The sequence below is a fragment of the Drosophila santomea genome, chromosome 2L (genome assembly GCF_016746245.2).
Source record: "Drosophila santomea strain STO CAGO 1482 chromosome 2L, Prin_Dsan_1.1, whole genome shotgun sequence".
Taxonomy (NCBI): domain Eukaryota; kingdom Metazoa; phylum Arthropoda; class Insecta; order Diptera; family Drosophilidae; genus Drosophila; species Drosophila santomea.
The window spans coordinates 14,786,695-14,811,890 of record NC_053016.2 but is presented as its reverse complement, the minus strand read 5'-3'; the positions used below and the strand labels follow the sequence as shown (position 1 = coordinate 14,811,890).

Here is a 25,196-nt window from a genome sequence, read left to right as displayed (position 1 = left end):
AGACTAGTAATTGAATATCAATTCAGGCCAACGCCAAAATGTTTAGGGGCTGGGCAAACCAACCCAGGGAGCGGTTTTTAAGGTTGGTAGGTAGGTATGTAGGTAGTCGAGATGGAAACGAGAACAGGGCTGGCATGTAAATTCGAAATGCAAACAGCGCATCCTTGCCATTCAATCACTCAGGCAGACGACAGCAGCAGCTCCCTTGATGGATGACAATCAATCTCAAGTGTCAGGCAAATATCAGTTTGTTTTCATTGAAGCGCACCACGGAATCGTGCAACGTGGTTGCCTGAATTCTCCTGCCCCGTCTGCCCCGTCTCCTTTCCTTTCCTTCCACTCGAATGCGAGTGAGTGACAACAGTCGAAATGAGTGAATGATTGAATGGCTGATGGATGGATCGATGACTTGACTGACTGACTGACTGACTGGCGGATAAACGGAGAATTGCCTGTCTTTTCCTGTGCCCAGGAAGGCGAAAACTAAACAAGACTGACCGCAAGCATGGAGATCAAGAGGAACGGTGACATCGAAGTAAAGACCCATGTGTTTGCTGGTATCATAGGTTCTAAAATGAGTATGAAAAGTAGAGATAAAAAGGTAAGGGTTTGCTTCTATTAGAACCAATACTTGTACTACCAGTTTTCGCAGTTCGAAGAGGCTTGATGTATGCTATAAAAGTGATAAATTCCCCCCATTGAACGACACTACTAGTTCCAGTGAAATCGAGCCCAGCTGAGCACAAAGACACTGCGTTTCAACGTGATGTGCTACCTCCATCAGTCGTCCAATCTCATTGAAATTTGATAAACAAAAGGCGGAGACCGCATCATCATCGTCATGAATGATGATCTTCTTGCTCCAGCATCCAACCAACGGCAACCCCAACCTCGACGCCAGTCGAATGATGCCCGTTGACAAGTCACGCCAAGAGTGTCGAGTTAGCGAACAGCTGCCACTGTTCGACCCCTCGGATCTCCTCCAGAAAACCCCTCTCCCCGAGGCCCCACTCTGTGCTTCTGCAGTGCCATCACATCCACATCCTCCTGTCATTCAGCGCCATTGTCGTTGTCACTTCCATCATTGTCAGCTCTGCCGCTTGATTTTGTCATTGTCATGGCGCGTTTGTTTTGCTTCGAGACGGTAGCCAGCAGCATCGCCAACATCGCCAGCATCGCCAGATCAACATCAATTTATTAGTTTTATTTTCTTCGCGGCATCGGGCATTTATAATCAAGCGTTTTTTGTTCCCTTTCGGTTGCCTGGGATTTTTGTTGTGTCACTTCCGCTGAAGACATTTGTCGTCAGCACGAGCGACAGGTTCGAGTCTCATCACTGATGCACAGAGAGAAATAGATTAGTAGTTCTGTGACAGATCAGCAGAATTATTAATTGCTACGGAAGGTATCTGATTGAAAGCTGTCATTAATCAGATGATCAATTGATTAGCAATGTTAATAGGGCCCTGAACTTTTTTATTGGAGATAATACCCTACTAGGTTTAGCATAAAACAGTAGATCAAATTGACACATATCAGATTTAAAACTAACACTCGGAAAGTATATTTTTTATAAAGAGTATCTTTTTATTTTGTTTTAACTGTTTCATGTTACCATTTTTCAATTTTTCTTAAATTTCTGATTTTTAAGGTGGAGACACCATTATCATTTCTTGCTGTGTATTCTCCCAAATGAGTTTTCCCTCCTTGAGAAGGAACTACCTGCTGCGCGGCGATGATGACTACGATGACGATGATGGCGACCGATGTCTGATGAGTCTATTATCAAACTCGGGCCGGACGGTTGGTTGTGTCAGCGGTTATGGGCTCCGTCTCTTGTTTGAATAATTGGACATTACGCGGCTCGACGTTCCGAAAGGAGCCCTAAATAGCAATTAGGCCGCCGTAATTTGAGCCGAGAAACGGAAGTTGTCATGATAATTGGTATTAGTTTCTATAGGCCATGGCTGGGTAATTGAAAGAAACGGGAAGCCACTAACAAAATATAGATGGAGACCTGTACTTTGGGGAAATGACTTGGCAGAGTTGTCGGTCCACCCTAATGATCGTACTTACAAGCGGGGCGATCAAATTGTGTGAGCTCTTCCGAATTAGAAGTAAGGTTAAGTTCCACTAATGGAAAAGTATTGGATTGCGTACCTTTAATCATTATATTCCATTCTTGCATGACGAAAAATAATGTTACCTATATTATATTTTAGAACTAAGTTGGAGTCACATTCCTACAGATTTCTTGTGACTTTTTAAAAATTATAAAACCCCATTTCAAAATGGGAAGTAATTAATTATTTGCGTTAGCAGAGTGCAAAAGACAACCCTAAAACTTTCCCAAGATCTTTCCCTGATGAATTGCGATTACTTCCCCAGTCCGCTAACTGACTTGAGTTGAGACAACACCCAACTGCATTGCAGACAGTCGGGCCATCAGTCAGTCATTCAGCCAGTCAGTGAGTCAGTGCGACCGTTCAGACCTCCGGCACGTCCGTCATTCAGTCAGTCAGTTTGTCATGCCTTCAAGGCAGGAGGCAGTTGCTTTTGCTGTTGCTGTTGCTATTGCTGCTCCTGTCCTCTTCGTGTACACTGTCAACGGCTGAGTGTGTGCGAAAGCTTTGAATTTATATGCCAGCGTCAGTTGTCAATCACATTTGCAAACTGTCACACATGCGAGCGTTCAACCAGCGGCAAGCTCACAAGCTGGCGAGCTGAGTGAGTGAGTACAGGATGCGGCACAGCGGCAACATATTAATCTTGGCCAACGAGAAGGATACCCATGCCCACGTGGTGGTTCGCGGGGCGTTGCCTCGGAAACAGGAAGAAGAAAGCGGCGAAAAGCGCCAGACGTTGACAGGCATAAGTAATGCAAAAAAATTACTTTATAATGGAGTGCGAAAATGAAAATTGCTGTGGCCAAAAAGCAGAAAAATGAAAAACAATTAAACGAGGGAGAACCCAGAGAGCTTGACAACCGCAACGTTGCTTTTTCCATGATTGCTACAAGCAATTTGAGGTAAGATAATCATGGGCCACGGACCCACAAAAGATTTCGCACACTCACATTTCCTATGCATGGCCATGGATGCGAGCGATGGCAACATGTTGCTGCTGCTGCTGTTGCTGTTGTTGCTGTTGTTTCTGTAGGTGCTGTTGCTGTAGGTGCCGCTGGCGTTGAATGTCGGGAGCAATACTTTGTCGCTGCCCTGACTGCTGACTGTCAACTGTTCCGTGTGTTTCACTGTGCCTCAGTGTGCGAGGATTTCAAATGCGATGCGCTGACACCCAGCACACATCAGCAACAACAGCAACAACAGCAACATAAGCAACAGCAGCAACATCAGCGAGACTAGGCGATTGCAAATGGGACATGGTGCCCCACCCACGTGTCGCCCCCACAGCTGACAGCCTTCTGACAGGTTTTGTTGTTCACGCGAGTAATTCATTTTATGCTGCCGCTGCAAGGAGCAGCAACTCCCCTTTAGCTTCTGCTGCTGTTACTGCTGCTGCTGCTGCTGTCACCTCGTTGCTTCATTTCACATCACAAAAATGCCAAGCAAAGCGACGCCCGCTGACATGTGAGAGACGACAGCAACGCCAGGACATCCAGAGGGAGGCCCCTGAAACGTCCCTGTGACAAGTGACAGTTAAGTTGATGTTGCTGCTGCTGCTGCTGCTGCTGCTTTTGGTGTTGCTCCCCAGCAGCAACGTAATTCATTTTGCATGTGCGTGCAACATTTTCAAGCGTATTTATTACGTAAATTAACAACAAATACAACAAGGATGTTGATGAGGACAACTACAATACAGCTACAGCTACAAGTACAACTACAACTACAACTACAACTACAACTACAACTACAACTACCAGTGCAACTACAACGACGACAGCAGGATGTTCATGACGTAGCGGAAATAAATTTTGCGTGAACAATACAAAGCGTTACACTGCAAGTTGGCTAAGTTGTAAACGCCCCAAGGAGACACAGAGCCAACAGAGCAGGAAGAGCGGGGAGAGTTTGCGAAATTAATGGCAGGCCAAAGGAGCGACGGACAGACGAGCAGGACCAGCCACGCACACATGCTAATGAGCCATCACAGGCGGGGCTAGGGGGTTCTAGGGGGGCTACTAGGGGATCGAGCTGCTCCACGCTGACAGGAAGTGACTGTCAGCTGAACGAAAGGAACGCGAGGCCCCGTAGTTGGACAAGAAAAGCCCGAAGAAACCGTCAAGAACGGAAAATAGAGAAGGTGAGATGAGCAGAGTTAGGCATCTATTGAAGGACGATGCTGTAAGTATTACAGAGTCGAAAAATATACGTCTTGTTCCTAAGCACTCTAGTATGATTCAGTGATTTTTTAAAGATGTTTTTATTCTTTCGAAATAAGAAGGTAGACTTTAAAGATAAATTTCCACTTATTCATAACCATGACTTATTCTGAGTGTTGGCTTTATTATTACTTTGTTCAGCTCCCTTGAACTTAACTAACAACGACTTGAATCTCACACTATTTAAATAATTTATTGCACATACATTCGCTGCCATCCGGGCTGCTCAGCAATAGAAAATATGTAGAACCCCATGAATCATTGAAAACCAGCGTTTTATGGGCCCTAACCTCGTTCGCTAAGAATCCTAAAAGCCGGACAGCCAACTAGTCTTGGCTGGCACTATCAGCGAAGAGCTCGAAAAATACATTCAGTAAATGTATCAATTTACATGAAGCAACACTTAATTTGAAAATTATATGCAAAAGGAAGTGCAATAAATTTATAGCCACGTCGGCGAATCAAGAGAGAAAATGTGCACTGCAGATGGAGATGGAGTTGGAGTTGGAGTTGGAGTTGGATGCAGACTGGCCATAAACTTGTTTACCAATTGCTACCAGGCGAACCAGACCAAGTCTGTGGACTCCGCCATGGATGGAGTGGCTCGTAAATGTTTCTATCAACTTGAAAGGCTCCTCGTAAAATTTGTGAAATGTGACCATATCGAATGCGTCCGTTTCAAGCCGACGACGCGATCCGTTTAATGTTACGCAAATTTATGTGATTTCCCCTACACAACATTAATTGATTACCGTTCGCATTTTTCGCATTGGGAAAATGGAAGTTGGCGATGAGGTAAATCTCCATCTGTCTGTTTGTCTGTTAATTGAATGGCTGCTCGTTGGGAAGCCCCAAGGTATAAATTTGATTATTAATATGTGGGCATAAAACTTGATTTTCTAAGAAATTTATTTCGAATTATTCAACACTAATTGGCATAATCGGAAGAGTTAAAAAAAAATTAATGAAAATTAATATTCAGAGATATTACATTTTTCACTTATTTAAAGTAAATGTAAGCAAGATTGTAAAACTTAGATTAAATTATATAATTTATTTTTAAATAAAAAATGCTTGAATATTTTTGCACACTCGTTAACCTTTTAGCTTAGAATGACACAACAAAGGAAGTCCTTGACAGCCATTTTGCACGAAACGATCAATGGAAAATCAATTTTTGATAGATTGAACCGTCATATGGAATGTAATCAGGGCCACTTTACTTGTGATTCAATCCAGTCCCCAGACCATACCACATACTAGACCCTTGAACTGGCCAGCTCGATTTTCCGCCCGAAAAGGGCAACTGCGACCCATTCCCTGGCTAACCGCAAACAATTTTGGGGTAAAATGATTTCCCCTAGTCTGACATTTTACCTGAGGAATAAAATATGCCTTCTCACAGGGCAGGATATTTCCCAACTACCTCTCCCTCTCTCTCTCTCTCTCACTGCCTCTCTCTTTCTGTTTGTAGGCTGCCCTGCGGTTGTCCTTTTCGCCTTTTGCCCCGTTGCGTTGCCGGCCGTCCTGTCATCGTTACTGTCTGCTTTCGGCAGGGATTTGTAATATTATGCTGTCAAGTCGAACATGCCCACTGACAGTTACCAACTGTCTGCCGGTTCCAGCTCGTCGGTTCAGTTCAGTTCAGTTCAGCTTGGTTTGGTTGGGTTGAGCTGAGTTGATTTGAGTTGATCTGAGTTCAGTTCAGTTCAGTTGGGTTATGTTGGTGAGGCTGATGGGGATGGCGTTGGTCGCTTGGTCGCTTGGTCGCTTGACTCGAGTGTGTAAGCCGACAGTGGGTTACACCCCAATTTTACAATTCCGGGACCGATGCGATCCCCAGGAATCGACTGTCCGCTGTCGGGCGGACTGCCAATTACACATTTTGACGCCGAGCACAATGTGCATGAGCTCGCACTCAGCGAGGGCTTCTTGGGGTTAAGACTGCCCAAGGGGCGTTGACATCATCCTGCTTCCTGGCTGCGTTTCGGTTTGATGCTAACAAATAATGACACGGCAATTTGCAGATTTCACAGCACGCCCTTCACAGCGCGGCGGGCATGCACGAGCGTAAGTATCTACGTATGTACGTTAGGGTATCTACCACTTGAGCCCACCAGTCGAGTTAACAAAGTCAATTCAAACTTTGTTTAGCTGTTGGGCGTAGCCACTTCGCCCAGCTTTCAGCTCCACTTCCACATCCAGCTGATATCAGTGACAAGACCGAGGTGGTTGATGCTTTGTCTGCATGGCCGGCAGTGATGTCGGTTTCTAAGTATATTACAAAATATATAGCTATTTTTAAAACACTAAAAGGAGCTGAAAAGATAAAATACATGGCGAAGAAAGTGCTGGTTCAAAGAACATTTTATTTATATTAATTACTGTATGATACTTATAGAAAATATAGTTACTTTTTGAATATTCCTTTCAAAAGTATAAATTAAAAGTTTTAAGAAATAGCTTATTATTATTTATTTATTTCTATGATTCCATATAAGTATGTATGTAAGTAAGTCTGCCAGATGCGGCTACAAAGTGCTCACTTTCCCATCTCTCTTGCACGGACCGCCTGCCAGTGTCAGTTGGCTAAGAGTCCTGCTGAGAGGAGCAAAATCAATTCGTCGACAACGTTTTGGGCTTAAAAAGCCTGACAGCCGCATCTCGTTCCTGGCAGCTGGTGGTCCAAAGTCCGAGTTCGAGGTCCGGAGTCCGGACCCCGGACTCAAGTTTACACTCACTTACTGACGAGTGGGGCGGCGTACGACCTCCTGCCAGCTTTCCTGTCAAATTTTGTCACTGGGCGGGGCGAAGTTTGTTGAGGACTTTCTTCAGCCGACTGCATGATTGATAGCTCAAGGTCTGGAATCGGAATTGAATTTTATTTAAATTTAAAATTGATGTGGCATTAGAAGTCTGAATAGTAGTCTGAAAAGTAGACGAGCTTATACTCTTACAATTAAGGGAGTGTACATATAAATTTACTTATTTTTCATAGATGTACTTTGTTTTTAGGCGTATTCTTGCATACACCGTAGGCTGCAGAAATAACAGAATATGTTTTAAATGGAAAATAACAAATGCCATTGGCTTCCTAACAAAACCAGACCAACTAAACAAACGACAAAATTCCTTTCCGCTCGAATGTAAAACAATTTCGCAGACAAAACATTGCGCTGAGAAAACAAACAAGCAGTATCTCCATCGCCATCAAGACAATTTCATGCCACACTTCCAGTGCAAGGAGCTGCAAAAGGGCACTGAAAAGACACAGATACCTAAATGGCTTTCAGCGTTGGCGTGCATAAATTAAATGTAATGTGACATTTTTACAAAATGCACTCATTTCTCAAACATATCCGGCTCTGTCAGAGAAGAAGACAGTGAGGGACTGAAAAACGCAGAACGAAAGCGAAAGAACTGACGAAGAGCTGACCGAAATGAGACGCATAAATTTTCATATATGCCAGGCGAAATATTTCGCCTTAAATTAGCCTCAATTAAATGTTAATGCATTTTGACATTTTTGCTGTCGCTGGCCGCCATCCGTCCCCGTCAAACAGATCACAAGTCCGCCAAAGAGACGAAGACAACAGCTCGGGAAGAGGAGAAATATGAATTATGATTTCGTATATATAAACGTATATCTCCCAGGCCGCGCGCCCCGTGTATCCGTATCTTAGCTGCTCAGCCCGTCGAGTATCTGTAAGATGCACAGAGCAATTAGCGTTGATGTAGCCGCAGCAGCTGCGCCTTCATTTATCTTCCCGGCTTTTTGCCTTTGCCGCGGGCTTGGGTGCCCACTTTGTGCGGGTTCTGCTCTTCACACAGTTGCTTTAGTTTATATTTTATGGCTGACATTTTGTTGGCAAATATGTAAATGACTTAATGACTGAAAGCCAACAGAAGGTGGTGCTCTTTTATTCCTACACATCTGCATATGTCAGTCCATTCTCCACTTTATTCTGCCTCGCTTATTACCCGAGAAGTGCTGAGGTGGTTTTAAGGGGTTTTCTAAGTATTTGGGTCGCTGGATTTACGGGAGTCTGAGCAGCCATTTATAAAACAAATATAGCTCAAAGAATCATATATTTGTATAATGAATACTTGTCATGAATAAGAGTGTTTATCCTAGCATTACCCCTATCCTCATTTGGCAATACCAAAACAGAGAATTTTGTTCAAAATATATATCCATTTCAGCTCGCAACAAGTGTGTCGTGTCGTTATCTCCCTGTTTGACTGTCAATTCAGCTGTCTGTCATTTCAATCACAAACACTAGTTCCTAAGTACACATTAGACTCAAGCATTATCAGTTCATTTATGAATAAAATTAACCTTGTCACACGTGAACAAACTTTGCAGATTGCGTCAAATGTCGAGCTCTTCGTTTACCTATCGCTCAAGTCGGCTTCTAGCCCATTTTCCTAGTCGCAGAGTTTGAATGCGCAAATATTTTGACACAAAAATGTCAAAGTGGCTAATCTTTGGACAAGAAAAAAGAAACGGCTGACAGTCATATGCCCCAATTAAAAGAGAGCTATACTTTCTAGATTATGTCTTTGGGGGCTTACCCAGAAATAAATTATAACGTTGAACTCATTGAATTTTCATGTACCTCAAGCATGCTGAATTGATGAAAATTTTTTATATTTGCGTCATCAAGTTTGGGCGCCTCAGCAATAATTTGTAAAATGGAATAAACCAAGGCGTAAAAAACACCAATTCATTTGTAAACAAAGTCATTAAAGGCACACTCGCACTCTCCCGTAATAAAATTGTATAAATCTGTAAATGTACGTGTGGGTGTATATAATATGGGTGCATATAAAAAGTGGCTCATAAATTACCAGGCAATTATAAAACGCGTTCTTCTTCATCTGGTGTGGCTTGACATTTTGCACAGTTGTGCTCGATGCCATTAGGTTTTTAGCTCCTAGACGACGAATGTGAAGCGGGAATGGCGAGTTGAGGCGGTGGCCCGACCCACTGAGGGGTTATCAAAATGCAATAAATCAGTTTGTTAAATATATTTTATAGCGCGACAACACAGCACAGCACAACACCCGAACGTTACCGTTCGCAGTCTTATAAACAGACATTTAGTCTGTTAAACAAGAGAAAAATGCGCATTATACGGTGTAAATCAATTCGGTGCCAGCAGGCCGACGTGCAGATTTATTTCCATTTATTTAAACAAGCCAACAAAAAATTAAATAAAACACACAAATAAAAAGTGAAATCTGGTAACTGGAAATTACGGGTACACTACGAGATAGAGCAAGGCCCACGGGCTGTAAATCTCTTTCAGTTATTGTATGTCAAGAGTCAGGAGAAACGACTCGGATTGTTTGCCATAAAGCGGGATTTGTAATCAACTTTGCCCAGACAGCGAGTGTTGGAAAACAAATAGAGACACAGCGTGTTACACTTGATAAACACTGCCGCGGCAGAGACGCATTATAGAGAATTTTGAAAAGCAACCCAACTGGCTTATATCATACGAAATTTACCGCCCGGACAGCGCTGAATGTTTGGCAAATATTAGCACAGTTGTTCTACCAAAAGATGATGACGAAAGGCAGTAGAGAAGGGTTACGAAAGTGCTTGTCCAAGTGGCTGCCTCTGATTCCTATTTGCCAAGAGCCCAGTAGCTTTCGCAGCAGCATAATCCCCGGTATTTACACCTCGCACAATCATATGTCATGTTGTCCGCCGTAAATCCGCTTCGTTTTCGTATCTGGCGGATACATGGTATCATAAATAAATGGAGCTGATTATTAAGAGAGTAAACACTAAGGTGTACTGTGTTCCAAGTACAAACAAATAATAACCTTACATTTAATGCTATACAACTCCTGTAACTGTCTATAAGCATGAGTTACTTAAACTCGTACAATGAGTACGTACTAAATGACAAAACGTAGTTTAATCCGCAGAGACTTGGAAGACTTAAGTTAAGTAGGATCTCCTACCTACTTATGGCGCAGAGAGCCCCATTTAAGATAACGTCACTCTGTTCTGTCAGACAGCGGCGAAGACTTGATAACAAGAACTGCAATCGGTTCGGGTTCTTAAAGGATGTATGAGGTCTTAACTTTCAATTCACTTAGGAACTGTTAAACTAGAAATATTCCATTAGTGCCATTGATCTTGCCTGTAAGCCCCAAAAACACATCTGATTCAACGAGTTCTTTGAGGTAAGACCCATAATTAGGTGTGATAAGATTGCCGCAAGGTGCAGAGAAAAAATTTCCATAATGAGTACGAGATTACTTTAATGAATTCCATTTTCTACCAAACTTATTGTGCAAAACTTGATATCTGAAGTGGCTTATTGATTCCCCGTAATTAGCATATTATTTGTTTTAATGACAAGTTAAAAGTGCTAAAACCGCTAGCTGAAAGCAGCCCCGGAAAAATTAAGAACCCCATTTCAGTGATTATAGCAATCATTTATTGCAAAGTTTGTCATACTTTTCCTTTGGTCATTTCGTAATTTTTGATTGATGAGTGACTCGATGTCACTTTTGTTTCGCCTTTTTCCGATGATAAATTATCACGAGAAAAACGCCTATATCCCTGTACTCCCATGGCCACACTCCCCCTCTGCAATGCGATTTCGGTTTTGGCCGTTGTGTAACTTTGGGCCAAGCATTTCTTGGAGCTCTTGGAGCTCTGGGGCTCCATCTCGTATATAATTAGCTGTCATAAATCGTTCGGCGGGGGACGTCGGCCATCTTTTATTGTTTGCTTAATCATTTTTCAATGTGCTGTCGTGCCCACTCTCACACTCCCAGTCTGAGTAGCTTGCGTGTCTCTCCTCTGCCGGGCCATAAATCAAACTCTGACATCGCATTGTCATTTAATCAATAATTTATAAACAATTCTTTGCAGGTTCGCATTTGGCAAGAAGAGGGCGAAGACCAATACCTGCAGTTTTGCGTGAGTTACTGTGTGCGTGGGGCCTTAACCCGAATTCATTGCCTGGGAAACTGGTAGAGTTTTCCCAGCTGTGAACTCTGCGCAATTATCGATTTCTATTGGGTGCAATGAGTTACACTCTAAAAAATTTAATTTTTTTAAAAAATAATTTTTTTCGTGTAGCAGGTCTAAAAGTAACTACTGGCTGAAGTACGTGCCAAAATAACCAAATATGTTTGAAATAGGAGGAGTTCTGTAGAAAGCTGCAGACTCAAAAACGAAATGTCAGAATCCCCAAGCGGCCAAAACCTCACCAGCTCGTACCGTACGAAACAGTTAGCTGTGGACACTGGCCATTTTGTTGGCCAAAGGCAGGCAGGTAGGGGGGAGGTGCTGACGGCGGCGGCACTTTTTGATTTCGCTTTGCCGCTGTGGATGTCGCTGCTGCTGACCAAAGCGCAAAATCACTTTTGACGTTTTTATTCTTTGTGTCGGCTGGGATTTTACTTGACTTTTTTCGGTGTTATTTCCTTCTTCGTTTTAGTTTTTGTTTTTGGGCTGTCCGTTTTGTGGAGCGCGCGCGCCTCGTTTCGTTTTCATTATCCGAAGCGCGTCCAAATTCATTTCAAGTTTCGCCGCCGCCGCCGCCATCGAGTTTTTGAGGCGTCTTCAGCTGTCCAACTGTTGGCTTTTGGCATCGGGCAGCGCGTTAAGTCCAACATAAGACGACCTAAGCGTTTAAAAGCCTAAACGAATGTGCATGGGCGACTCCGTGTGTCTGTAGCGGCCAAGCCTGGCAGCACTGAGAGAAATGCCGTCCCAACTTGAATATATTTTACCATTCTAGCGCTCTTCTAACTGTGATTCTAAGCTAAGCTATGTTTTGAAAAAGTACCACCATTTCAGAACTACATTTATAATTTGATAATATATCAATATGAAAGCAAATCATGATAGCAATTAAGTGGCTTAATTTGTCAAAGGCAAACATTTTCTCAGTGCACGAGTGTCATTGGGCAGTAAAACGAGAAACGGCAAAAATACAAAATACATAATAATCATCATCATCAGCATGAGTTGGTCGACCGTTCAGCTGTCAAGTGGGCCTTTATTTTGCGCTCAAAAACTTAGACCAACTTGACAGTTGGAAGACAGTAGTGTTTATAGCATCGACGTCTGTCCCACAACCACCACTGAGCGTCCAGTCCGTTTTGTGGACATGAGTGACAGGCGGCTCGGCAAAAGAGTTAATACTGTGATTAAATGGCCAAGAGAAGAGTGCCACTGCCAAAGTGGCGGACAGATCCAGCTTGCTTGGCCCAATGGTGGGCGGCTTTAATGCTTTAATGCCCGACAGCTGTGACTGACCGCCGATTTGGGCTGGGCGAAGCCTTAAAGCTATCTAAAGACACCTCTTGACGGCAGATTTCCTTTTAAACCATTTAAACTCGTTTTATTATTATTCGGGGTTTTATATTTCATAATTGTAAATAATTACGATTTTATTTTCTTGTCAGTGAGGCAGACAGCCAAGGTTTTGAAAGTTCAATAAAACGAATATAAGCAAAGATGATATATACTGCTGCAATAACGATGCGGCTTAAGACCTCAAGAGTCTCTACGAGCGTCATTTAGCTATCTAAATGACAGGTAGCAAACTTACTGAGCGACTACTAAATTTAGACGATCCCCTCTAATTCGAGAACGAAAGACCTTGTCATGGGGCGGCACGACAATCACGAGACTGCACTGATGCTATTATCTTGTTTTCCTGCGAGGTTTGTCTTTTAAATTCCTCACAAATTTGGTTTATTATCTTAGCTCGGAAGCTTAGTAGCCTAATACCAGCAATGTTATTAAAGAAAACACAGACGTTGCAGTCTATTGTTTATCATGGCACTGCCAAAAAAACACAGGCTATTCTTAACTGATTCCAAAGGTGCTGTTTACACAAGTAAAAACTTAAGTAAAAGTCCATATTGTTAGTCAAACAAATTTTTAATTGCCTACAGAAAACACAATCACTTGAATGTGGCAGACCTCGTAAAATTCTATAAAATATAATAAGCTGATGACAGCCGAGTCGGCTCTTGAACTCGCTGAGTATGTGGCACATTAGGGCCATAAATTTTCATTTTAATTGCTCTTCATTTAGATTAGACCAACATAATTGTGTCGTTATAAAATCAATTTTATTTCAGCGCCCACAAAAATGCCAACGGAAACTGTGCTGTGTTGTTTCGTCTAGAGATCGAAATCACTCCAATTCATTTAACGAAGTGAAAAATATTCGAAATTGTAATGTAAAAAAGTGTTTTTAAATGCATAGGCCCATAAAATCAAATCGAAAAAGCTTTAAAGTGTAAAAACAACAAATCACTCAAGATGACCTCAGACACCAATGGACTTAAGTCTTGACAACAGATAATGACACTGGAAATCTGTTCAATTTTGTTCTTGTGCAACATGATCTTGCTTCAACAAATTTTGTTATCAGTGAAAATATTTATAGTCCATGAATATTTTAAAAAAGTATAATTAGCGCGTCCGCGACAACACATTCAAATTTTTAAAAATATTTCATTAGCGCACAATTGTGAGCAAATTTATGTAGCCACCACCAAGTGAATAATTTAAGCAAAACCAAAAGAATAAATAAATTCAGAGGGTGAAAAAGAAAGCCAGAAGCAGAAAATTTTACAGCCTAGCAGACGCTGAAACAATAGAATTTTAACAAGAAACATAATTTATTGCCACTTAAGTCATAAATATATTTTTAATTTCGACCAATTCACATTTACAACGCTGCCAGCAACAATCGGGCTAAGATCATCTTACCCCTTTGTGGATACCCTTTAGATGAAGTATATTGAACCATGGCAAATAAAATGAGCTTTTTTAAATAAAAAACTGGACAAGTTGTTGTACATTTTAAATAAATAGTATTTAAATATTAATGATAAGTTGAAGTATATAAGCCGTAAGTAATTATAAGACAGGCCTAAAATAGGTATGCCGTTTTAATAGGTATGCCGGTTACCTATATTCGGAAGTTCGTTTCTTTTTCGTATAGTTTTGGCTTGGTAGTGGTCTGAAAAAGGCTGGTTAGGGAAGCGCAGAAACAAAAGAAATGAAATACTGAAAGTCTTAAATTTACGTCGCGTTGACTGTTTATTTTCCTTTTGCCGCTTTCATGAATCTTCCAGTTTATTATTGTTGTCTGTTCTGTGGAGCTTCTGGCTATGCCGCCACTAATTCTGGTAGCCAACGAAAACTTAACACTCAAAAGGTAGTAAGAACAGAATTGAAAAAAGCTGGCTGTTGGAAGGGCCAGTTAATTACAGGCTGCCACAATGGCTCCCAAAAACATATGCTAAATAGTTGCGCCGCTCAGAATAAATAAAATACATTTTATATAAGTCCAATAAAAGTTACATAGAGCCCTCTGAATAAATGTATGTATGTATATAACATATGGAGCATGGCAAACCTTCTTCGGTTATATTTTGATGGTATTTTTATTTCATCATTGGCTTAATGAACAAAAGCCGAAAAGGTTTCTAAACGGCATGGAGGAGACAAATGTATCTCGTTTGAGCGCAAAACACAAATGTTTAAAACAATAATAAATTATCTTTGTTGTTGCTGCTGGCTCTCTTTGCCTTTTATCGCTTGATAATCGCTGGTCATTAGTCATTTTGGCCTCAACCTCAAGTATTGTGTGTTTTCTATATAGCGAATGTATCTGTATCTTTGTATCTGCTGTCGGTTTCCCTCTGTCTGCCCGCCAGCCTGGGCCACGCCAAAAAGAGTAATGTGAGCAACAACACGGTGGCAGCTGCTGCTTTTGCTTTTGCTTTTCTGTTGCTTTTGCTTTTCGGTTGCTTTTGCTTTCTTGTTGCTTTTGCTGCTGCTGTTGCCGTAGCCGTTGACGGTGTTGTGTTTTGCCTCTTCATTTGGAGCCGGGAAACCAGCAGCAACAGCAGCAGCAGCCACTCCGTTTAATAAATCGTGTACTGTCGCCTTTTATTGTTGCGGCAATGTTTCAAATTTTATTTATTTATCTGCTGCCGCTGAATTGGCTTAATAATGTGGCCATCGGACAGCAGCAAGAGCCACAACAGCCACAACCACCACAGCAGCAGGTCAAGCCCATATTTAGCAACTTCTGACTCTGCCTCTGACTATATCACACTTAACAGGCGGTTTAAGCCAATCGCTTATCTTGACATTGCATGAAATATGTATTCCCTTTCGAGGCTTCGCTGTAAAGCTTATTTCAGAGGCTTATAGGGTATATGGAGTTGCGGCATACATATATACCCACTCATTTATATTTCTGAATAATTTTGTAGAACACATTCCATGCTTACACGGTATCTATTCATTTTGAGAAGACTAGACTGTTTTATAGGGCATTCCTTAGTCGACTTTGGCTGCAGACTTTGCCCGTCGCACAAACTTTAAGCTGACAGCTTGACATTAATAATTAATATTAAAGTACAAAGAAAACGAAGTAAAATTAACGTATCATCGATTAAACACAGATCGTAGAAATTCATCACCGGATTTGTCAACGAGCATTTCCGATAAATGAGTTATCTGCGAATGGCGATTGCCGCTGACGGCTTTCTGCCAGTGACCTGATTTTACCAATCAGCCCACGCTGCGAAGTGAACAAACCCTTCCGGCCAGTCGGCATTTTCTTGCCACTGGTAATTTACAATCTAGATCTAACGTAAGCAAAGCCGCCACTGACCGGTGTCACATATATCACTGATATATCTATCAATAAAATATTAGCGCCAAGCTCCCCCGAAAAACACATACTCATTGTGTCGGTGCCGGCGGTTGGCCTTTGAAGTGTGGCACAGTGAAATCGGGAAATCGGCTTGGCTCAAGGTATTTCGTTTTTTGTCGCTTTCCAGTTGTTTCCGCTGGCTTTTTGGCCAGGTTCTGGTATTCCTTTTGGGTGGCTCGCTGGGTGCAGTAATAATCACAGCTGAAGTATTTATGCCGCGGCTTCAGTTGGAAGGCCTTGCAGGGCCATAAATTCTCAGCGAGATTTAATATATTTTTTCATTACATATATTTGTTTATAGATACCAATGGACGTATATTTTTTGTCCATTCCCATATCATATTTTATTCCCTGTTTCCCGGCTGTAATTTATGGCTACGCGTTCTTTGTAGTATCTTTATAGGCTTCAAATAAAAGGGGTTGGGGGTACATAACTCAAAGTGGGTACGCTTTTGTTCGCTACAAAAATTAATGAAAATATTTAATTGATAAAATGGGGCTTTAAACCTTTAACAGGATAATAACACAAGGCTTCAAGAGTAATGGCTCAACCGAAACCATTCCAAATCCGCCACCTTACTACAAGATCTTGTTTACCACGCCCAAAACAAATCCGAAATAAATGCCCACCGAGTGCCCGTTGACAGTTGTCGTCGTGTCAGCTACAAATGTCATTTTCAAAAACATTTTACACAAAATCTGGAAAGAAGACTGAGATGGTAAATGAACAAGATGGGCGATCACAGCCAACCGCCCATATAATGTAAGATAATACTGAACCTGAAAGGGATGGGCATGTGTATGTGTGATTTTGTTTGTGGAGCCCAGAGGGAAAGTGTCAAACGCAACATTATGAAAATGACACGAGGAAGCCATAAATATTAAAACAAAGCAGCCTAACAGCAGCAACAATGTCACAACACAGCATGGGACATTCGAAGAGGAGGGACCCTGGACCGACTCGCAGCGGGGGCGTGAATTTCACAGAAAAAAAGTAAGAAATAAGAAATAAGACTACGGAAAATTATTAAGGAGTTGACAGTTGACATCGGGCACACAGACTTAAAGATACAAATGTATCCGCTAGTCACTTACCAACAGTGGGCCCCCGCTGGATGTCACATCTGTGTCACTTTACGCATGATTGACGCCCCAAATGGGTGTGCCGCCCTAAGGAGCGGCAACTTGAGCCGAGAATACGAAAAATTGTAATGGCTTTGGGTGTAATTTATAACAAAACTGTTAATTAGCTGCGACGACAACACTGACATCAGTCAGCTGCTGTGCTGTTGCGTTTAATTTATGGCCAAGTGGTCTTATGCGAGTGGGTCTCGCCACCTATTAGAACTTGTTCCAACTCTCCGGACTCTTGGCTGGCCCTGGAATGTGGCAACAAGTCCCCTAGTTTTGGCTACTTGGTATCTATCTGCACAGGCGAAAAATATAATAAACATCTGAACGCGGAATTGAATTTATTACAAAAAGCAAAACACAAAGAATAAATGGCCATGAATGGTAAAGGGTATTATCAGTTGTACATTGGCAAAGTTCGCGAATGCTAATCTCTGGCTAATCTCAAACGGCACTTCATAAATCACGGAATAAATCACCGAATCTTAAACGTCAACTTGCCAGTGCAATAATATATCAATCTGCCAAGGAAAATCACAGCACCCAACAGCTGTCGACATTGTATAGGGCCACAAATAATCCTCCTGCAATCTCAGTCAGCTATTATAAATTATTTATGGGCGGTGGTCCGCTTTAGCAGTATTGCTGCAAATATTCTGATTATTCTGAAACTTGATTAATAAATAAATAAAAATAGTTCCTACGTCGACAATATATTTTTAAAGATTTTTGTCTAATTCCACGTTTCTGTTTTGATCATAAACTATCAAAATTGCTTTTCATGTCGCATAATCTGGAACATCTATATATGCGTCTCGGACAATAAAATCGGTTTTACGACTTTATAGCAATAACCATCCCACAAGTTGTCAGCCAATATTGAGGTGCCAATAAATAATGAACCAATATCACAAAGGGAACAAATGGAGATTTCAATCAATAGGTTTCGTAAACCAACCATCAAATACTCTTACTGACTTGAGGGGTGATCAATTCCCTAGAAGAGGGCATTTATAAAATTAACGGAAAATGTTTAATTTAAATATTTAGCACTTTTAAACTGCAAGCGAACTTAAAACTTAAAATTTACACAACCTCTTGAAAGAAATCACAACCACCGATCATAAATTTAGACAGGTGCGAGTTTCAAAGTCACAAGATACCATAAAGGTTTTGCCATGGTATAAGCTCTGCCATATACATATATATTTATATTTATGGCTCTGAACAGCCCCATTATTGTACAGTATTAATAATTATGACTCAACTTCTTATAGCTCGACTGGTTGGCTCGAAATGCAGCAATAAATCGATGGAAATTTTACTTTATTCCGTTTAATTTTTTTTTTGGGAAAGTTTTATGAATAACAGGACCTATACTACGTTATTAGATTATCTAATTGTTTTTGTTAAAATAAGTTACTGTAAGAACATTAATCAATGCCGAATTGATTATTCATGATGTTTATGTTTTAACTTTCTGTAGTCTAACAAAAATCTAACAAAAATCAAAGAATGCGCTATACGCGGTACGTTTTTAATTTCCTTTAAATATTAAATAACATACAAAAATCAAAACATTTGTCGAAACCTGGTGTAGTGCGTTTTATAGAGTCGGAAAGGCTTTATTCTTCATGGTACATGTATTTCAACGAATCTAGCATACCCTTTGTCTCTGCAAGTACCTCGAATAAAAGCAAATGTACTAATCAAACAAAAAAAATGAAATAAAAAAGTGATTTGACTTGGGCTCGTCCGGGATTTGAACCCGGGACCTCCCGCACCCTAAGCGGAAATCATACCCCTAGACCAACGAGCCAGTTGAACGGCGGGCTCCAAGCCGCCAACTTCAGTGCATCGCAAGATCTCTTGGACAGAAGACAAAAGAGTTGGAGCGATTGCTCCCCATTCAGAGACCTACTATTTTTAACAAAAAGTTGCTGAGTTTGTTGTTGAGTTGGTTTTTGGGCTTGGGGTTCCGCTGCTTTTGCTGCCTTTCAAGTTGATTTTGCTTTTATGGCTGCCGTTCGGAGGCGCCGCACGAGTGTTGACATCCAAAACAGATTGTTTAACATGGACAGCAGGTCAAAACAAAGAAATGCGTGGCATGTAAATAAATTCAATTGGGTACGAACGACAGCAACAACAACAGCTTTAACGGAATCAAAACTTGATTAATAATCCACAGTTAATGGGAAAAAGGAGGGCGAAATTATATGCCATAAATTACGCCTACACAGGCTTATCAATAAATGTTATTTGCATATTCCTCGGTTTCATACGATTCAATCATAAAAAGCAACTTAACATGGTTTATTCATTTTGATATCTGATATCCTGCTCTTTTATCAAGCTGTTTTCGTATAGATATACACAATTCCATTGGGGTCTGCCTACTTTTCCATTGTATCCAACTCAAAATGCCCCACCATATTCAAATCCCTGGGCAATCTAAAAACAAGAACTCGCACTTCGCCACTTCATTTGCCAACACTGATTGCTGAGTATTGATAAGTCTACCCCCTTCTCGACCCGACCCTGCGGAAAAGCATATTCCCACATTCGTATTGGGGCCAAACGGCTGTGTTCGCAGCGAATCAAAATCAAATCAGAAACAACATTCAAGTGGGTTGAAGGGGGAATGGGAACAGACATTGAAAGAATCCGCTGGAAATTGAAACAATTGAGAAAACGTTGTCGTTGATCGCTTGACAGCTGAATGCGATAATTTCAAATCAAATCAATTGAATATTGTCACAATTAATTTATTTATGAGATACACTCGAAATATCGCCATTGATTTTCATTGTTGCTGTGCCGGATTGTTGCTTAACTTTGAGTAGTCAGGTTGGTTTCAGATTTTGATATTTCTGAGGCATATTGTCTGTGAATAATGTTCGTCATGTCGCATTGTCAGCAAATTTATTTTTATATATACCAACATACTCGTCTATATGCGTTTGAGTCGCTCATTGAATGGCAATTGATTTTTTTACACACATTGTTGGTACAAATGTGATTTTTATTGATTTTTAATTTTCAGCTTGGGTGTTTTATGGCTGTTTGCCGGCGACTGTTTTATTAAGGCTTGCCCAATCAAGTTATTTCCCCCCACCCCTGATGAAATTGAAATTGCCTTTGATTTGATTTTTTGGGCTGAATTCGAATCGCTGCATACAAATTGAGTGCGCTTAAAATGCAACAAGCAATGCAAATTAATAGTACTAATTTGAATTGCAAATGGGTTGAGAGAGATGGGAAAACCAGATCTCTTCGAGTGCATATTTAAAAAGATCGAGAATTCATGGAAACAAAATTCCGAATGCATCAGAATATTTAGTTTTAAAAACAATTCCATTCAAAAAATTTAAAAAGGATAACCTATTTTTAAAGAATTTTGTTCTTCCTTTCCTTTCTAGATGTTTCCATTTCACATCAGCAATACTTCTTAGAAGCAGTTCAGTGCTCGGAATTATAAACTCCTTAAACATTTCTAAGTAACAACAAAGTGGAGCGAATTAGACCTTGATATGGTTTCCACAATTTGCCACTCATCCTCATGTAAATATAATGGAAAACCGAGCGGAGCACTATAAGCAATATTTATGACCCATAAGTGAGCTAGCCAAACAGCGCAGATAACCGAAGCGAAATTATGGCCCAAAGAGAAGTTTTCCAGCTGTAAAAGAGGTTGTTTCGAAAGAAAAGAGTTGTGGATTATGCTTCTAAAAATGGTTTTTTCTTGTATATTTCTTAGTTTTATACGAATGTGTTGTATGTATATTAAGTTACTTTTGTTTGATATCCCGTGGCTTCTTGTGTAGATCGTATTGTGGTTTGCGTACATCAAGGAGTAAATAGCAAATCTAGTTTTATATTTATAGAATTTACACACAGTACATAATTATATGAAATATTCATTTTTATTTTTCGTAATTATTATTTTTTTTTTTTCATTTTTTATCTCTGGTTGGTATTACAAATATTCATTACGCTTACTTTACATATAAGTTGACTTAAAGAACATTATTTCAATTGTTGGTTTCTTGTATGCTTGCAGATAATCGTAATCGTAATCGTAATAATAGTTAATAGAACTTAAAGCGAAGTTAAACTAAAACAATGTTTGAACATCTCAGCAATGGGTTCTTCGTTAACAAAATTGGAAGTTGTAGAATGCGTTCTGGCTAAGACTTAAAAAACTTTGGTTGAACTTTGAGAACAAATGGAAGTGAGTAAACTTCGTGTTGGCTGCACTCCTTTTTACCTATGTAGACAATGTAGACATTTACGATGATAGAAGAGTGATCCTGCTATTTTTGCGTCTGCTACTGCTCTTTAGGTGGTTGATTATTTTCTGTTTGCGAAACTTAAGTGTAACTAGCGCTCTTTAAACTACAGTTTAGTATCACAGAATAGCGCAAAAGCCAGAGATGTGTGTCAGCCTTTGCAATCGTTTTGTGTTTTAATCTTTTTTGTTTTCTATGAAATTATCTCAAACAGGGTTTGGAAACGGTTTCATCCTATATCTCTGGTTGTCTCTTCAATGTAATCCCCTTTTTTTTTTGGTATCTAACTTTTGTGAAAGTCACTTCACTGATGAGCCGCTCCCATCCGCTGGCCGTACATGGCGTATGGCGAGTAGTAGGGTCCCAGAGCAGCTGCCGCAGCCGCTGCGGCGGGATTGAAGGCTCCAGCGGCGCCGAAGGGCGAGGGTCCTCCGGCCATGGCGCCTGGTGGTGGCTTGGCGTAGGGATGATACCTCGCCGCTGCCGCAGCCGCCGACATGGGGCTCAGTGGTGGCGTTGGATAGCCAGCCCGCAGGGCCGATGGCGGGAATAGGGTTCCCAGCAGGGATTGGGCCTGAGATTGGGCCAAGGCCGCCGCAGCAGCCGCCGGATCGGAGAGGTTGCCAGTGTGGGTGCGCAGGTGGGAGAAGAGCTCGTCGGAGGTCTGGAACCGCTTGCCGCAGTAGGCATCGCCCACCACCCAACTGCACACGTAGGGTGCCGAGCGGGCTGCCGCCGCGTTTGCCGCAGCCGCGGCCGCCGCCTGGGAGTACGGATGAGCTGGTGGCAGTCCGGCGGCACTGGCCATGGCCAGGCCGTATTTCTGGTGCTCGCACTGGGTGCAACCGGCGGGGCAGGGGGCGCCCATCAGCATTTGTTGCGTGTGCGCCGAGTAGGGACAGCCCTGGCAGTACGGATCCTTGCAAACGGGCACTATGGCCTCTCCGCCAGCTGGTGTCTTGATGCGCTGGTAGCTGATGTACGGATTGGGCTGTCCGCCTGGTCCGCCGCCGGGAGCTCCTCCTGGATACACTCCGTTGGCGGCCACCGCCAGCATGGCGGCGTGGTGGTGTGAGAATCCTCCGGCAAAGGGTGGCCGGAAAGCGGGATTGGCGTGCTGCTCCATTCCGGGCGGGCAGCACAGGGCGGACAGGGGATTGAGGCCATAGGGTCCGGCGGCCTTGTAAGCCGCTGCTGCTGCTGCTGCCGCCGCTGCCATGCTGCTCATCTCCTTGGGATGCTGGGCGGTGCCGTTGGCATTGTTCAGCACCTCCATGCCGGAGCGCACAATGGGGCTGGCGCCGCGCTGCGAGGATCCCGACGGGGAGACAGTCTTCCGGCTGGATGAGGAATCGTGCGCGGAGATCTCCACCTTGCCGCCATCTGTGGGCGTGGCATTGGATTTGCTGCGCGATGGCACTCGCTCCTGGGCGGACGAGGAGTTCTTGGAGCTGGGACGCGTGGGTTCCGCCTCCAGAGAGGAGCTGCTCTTGAAGGAGTTCTGGTTCTGGTGGCTCAGCACATTGGTCTCGTAGGGCTTGAAGGCCAGCTTGATCTCGCCGGTGCTGGTGTTGCCCAAACTTGTGCTGGTTGCCGTGGAGCTGATTGGAGTGCTCGACTTGGGCGATTTGGCCTGGCCGGAGGGCGACTTGGCTGCCGAGATCTCAGCACTGCTCGAGGAACTCGATGAGTTCGACGACGAGGAGCAGGCTCCGGGCTTTGTCTTGTTCTTGTCCATCGCCAGCAGGGGCTTCACCGCCGACGAATCCGCTCCAATTTGGGAGCAAGTCTGTGCGAGCAGAGCCAAGGGACTCTTTTTGGCGTCCATCTGTTGTGAATGAAATAAAAGTGAAGAGTTCGAATTAAGTTTTTTGTTGCTTTAATATTTTTATGAGTTTATAGTAAGCATAGAGTTTTGGTTGATACTGATTTTAATTTGAAGATAAGTGATTCTAAGTTATATCCAGAGGAAAATCTGTATTGTTCCAACATTTTAACTTTATAAATTCTTTTTAGATTATACTGAGCCTTCTGAACTATCCGAATTGATTTATTTAATAATTTGCGGCCTTTCTAAAATGAACCTAGTCTCAATACTAACCGTCGTTGGCAATGGGGCCAGATAATCCGGTTGAAGGTACTGGTTGTTACCGATGGTAACAACGCCGCCGCCTCCTTCCAAGACAACCATTTCAGTTGCTTAGTGTGGTTTCTCGAGGGTAATCCACGTGAGATGCGAGACAAGGCTACAAATGCGTAGCTTTGCTTCGGCGACGAAGAGGTTAATCCACAGAAATGCGTCGGCAAACGTTGGTTAATCCAAAGAAAATCGGCGATTTAACACTGGTAGTTTTGAGCAGAGAATTTATCTCTGGTCTGTGTAGCACTTTTTCAATTTGCTGGCCAAGCGATTTGTGTTTTGGCTCTGTTTTCACTTTTTCACTCGAAACGAAACACTCTCGATCGGTGACCACAGTTGACTGGGGTTTCTTATTATTGTTGGCTATGTGTCTTGCCACTCGAATGGTTTTCAGTTTTCAGGTTTTCCGAACACGTCTGAACGCTGCGAAGTCTAAACTCGAATTGAATTCTACGACTGCCGCCGCGAGTGTAACTGCCCTCGCAGCGAAGCGTTCGTTCTCACGCGAGAGAGCTCTCTCTGGCGAGCAGCGCTGCACACTTTGGCTTGCTGCCTGCGTTAGAGGAGCGCCGCCTGCTGTGTGCGAGCGAGATGCACTGTGCGTAATTTTCAAATATGGCGTACTTTTTGCCCAATCACAATCGCATGCGCCTTGCAATGGAAGCCAAGACAGGTTTTCGCTCTCTCGCTCTCTGACTTGGCGAGATGCATAATCATTATCATATGGCTGCACCACGGCAACACTCGTCGAGAGAGCAACAGTTGAGCGCTGAGAGCGCCGCTCAGTGGCACTGAGTTTCGTTGTTGTTGCTGCTTTGGGGGGCACATTAATTTTATCTTGGCACATATGTCACGCTCACTCTCCCTCTCTTTGTCTCTCTGGGGGAACTTTTTCTTGATGGGGCTGTCAGCAGCAGCAGCGTGGCGTCGGCGGCGGCGGCAGCAGCGGCGCGGCAGAGGCCTCATTGTCTTGGCACCGAGATTTGTTGCTCGGAAAAGCAAACCACTCAACACTTAAACACACTCTTCAACCATTTCCATTTCCATCGCCTCGCTTCGCTCGTTTTAATGTCATATAAAAATTAATTTGTTTGTCGCTCTCCCGCTCTCGCTCAGCACCCTTCTCCCTCTGACCCACTCACTCGCACAGCTGTTGTTGTGGCCTTTGTTTAGCGTTTTTCGATTAACTTCTGCGGTTGGTTTTCCCTCTTTTTTTCTGTGGCTCCTGTTTTGCTGTTTAAGTGGAAATCGTTGTTTTGTTGTCGCGTCGAAAAGTTTTTCCAAGCAATTTTTCCTCCTTCCTTGGTGTGTGTGTGTGCGTGTGTGTAATTAATCTGCACATATCAAACAAGCGAATGTGTGTTGTGGCATGTTGCACTCAGAGAGTTGGTAATAGTTTAATGGTTTAGTTAACTCCGCTGCATTTTTAATCGCTCTGCAATTGGATTGAATTTTCCAGTTAGCACTTGCCTAGCTTATTTATTTGCGATCCGCACGAACCTTCGTTAATAGTTAATTCGTTACTCGCGTTGCTTGGTTTTTAGATAATTAATGCGTCTTTAATTGCA

At 42.5% G+C, this 25,196-nt stretch overlaps 1 protein-coding gene and 1 non-coding gene across 2 annotated transcripts; both read right to left on the bottom strand.

Moving 5' to 3' along the window:
* Positions 1–18,946: 18,946 nt before the first annotated feature.
* On the bottom strand, positions 18,947–19,018 carry Trnap-agg. Its single transcript has one exon. It is a non-coding gene; the product is annotated as a tRNA-Pro (tRNA).
* Positions 19,019–20,923: 1,905 nt separating this feature from the next.
* Positions 20,924–24,074, bottom strand: LOC120457605 (zinc finger protein Noc). Its single transcript, XM_039645116.2, has 2 exons — positions 23,590–24,074; positions 20,924–23,316 (listed from the first exon to the last, which is right to left on the bottom strand). Exons 1-2 carry the CDS (start codon positions 23,677–23,679, stop codon positions 21,793–21,795), a joined length of 1,614 nt encoding a protein of 537 aa, XP_039501050.1. The 5' UTR covers positions 23,680–24,074; the 3' UTR covers positions 20,924–21,792.
* Positions 24,075–25,196: the final 1,122 nt, after the last annotated feature.

Bases quoted from the DNA above. Each gene is read 5' to 3' on its own strand.
- LOC120457605 (XM_039645116.2), bottom strand. From the start codon at position 23,679: ATGGTTGTCTTGGAAGGAGGCGGCGGCGTTGTTACCATCGGTAACAAC. The intron at 23,317-23,589 runs GTTAGTATTGAG...CATTCACAACAG, and splicing joins TGGCCCCATTGCCAACGACG to ATGGACGCCAAAAAGAGTCC.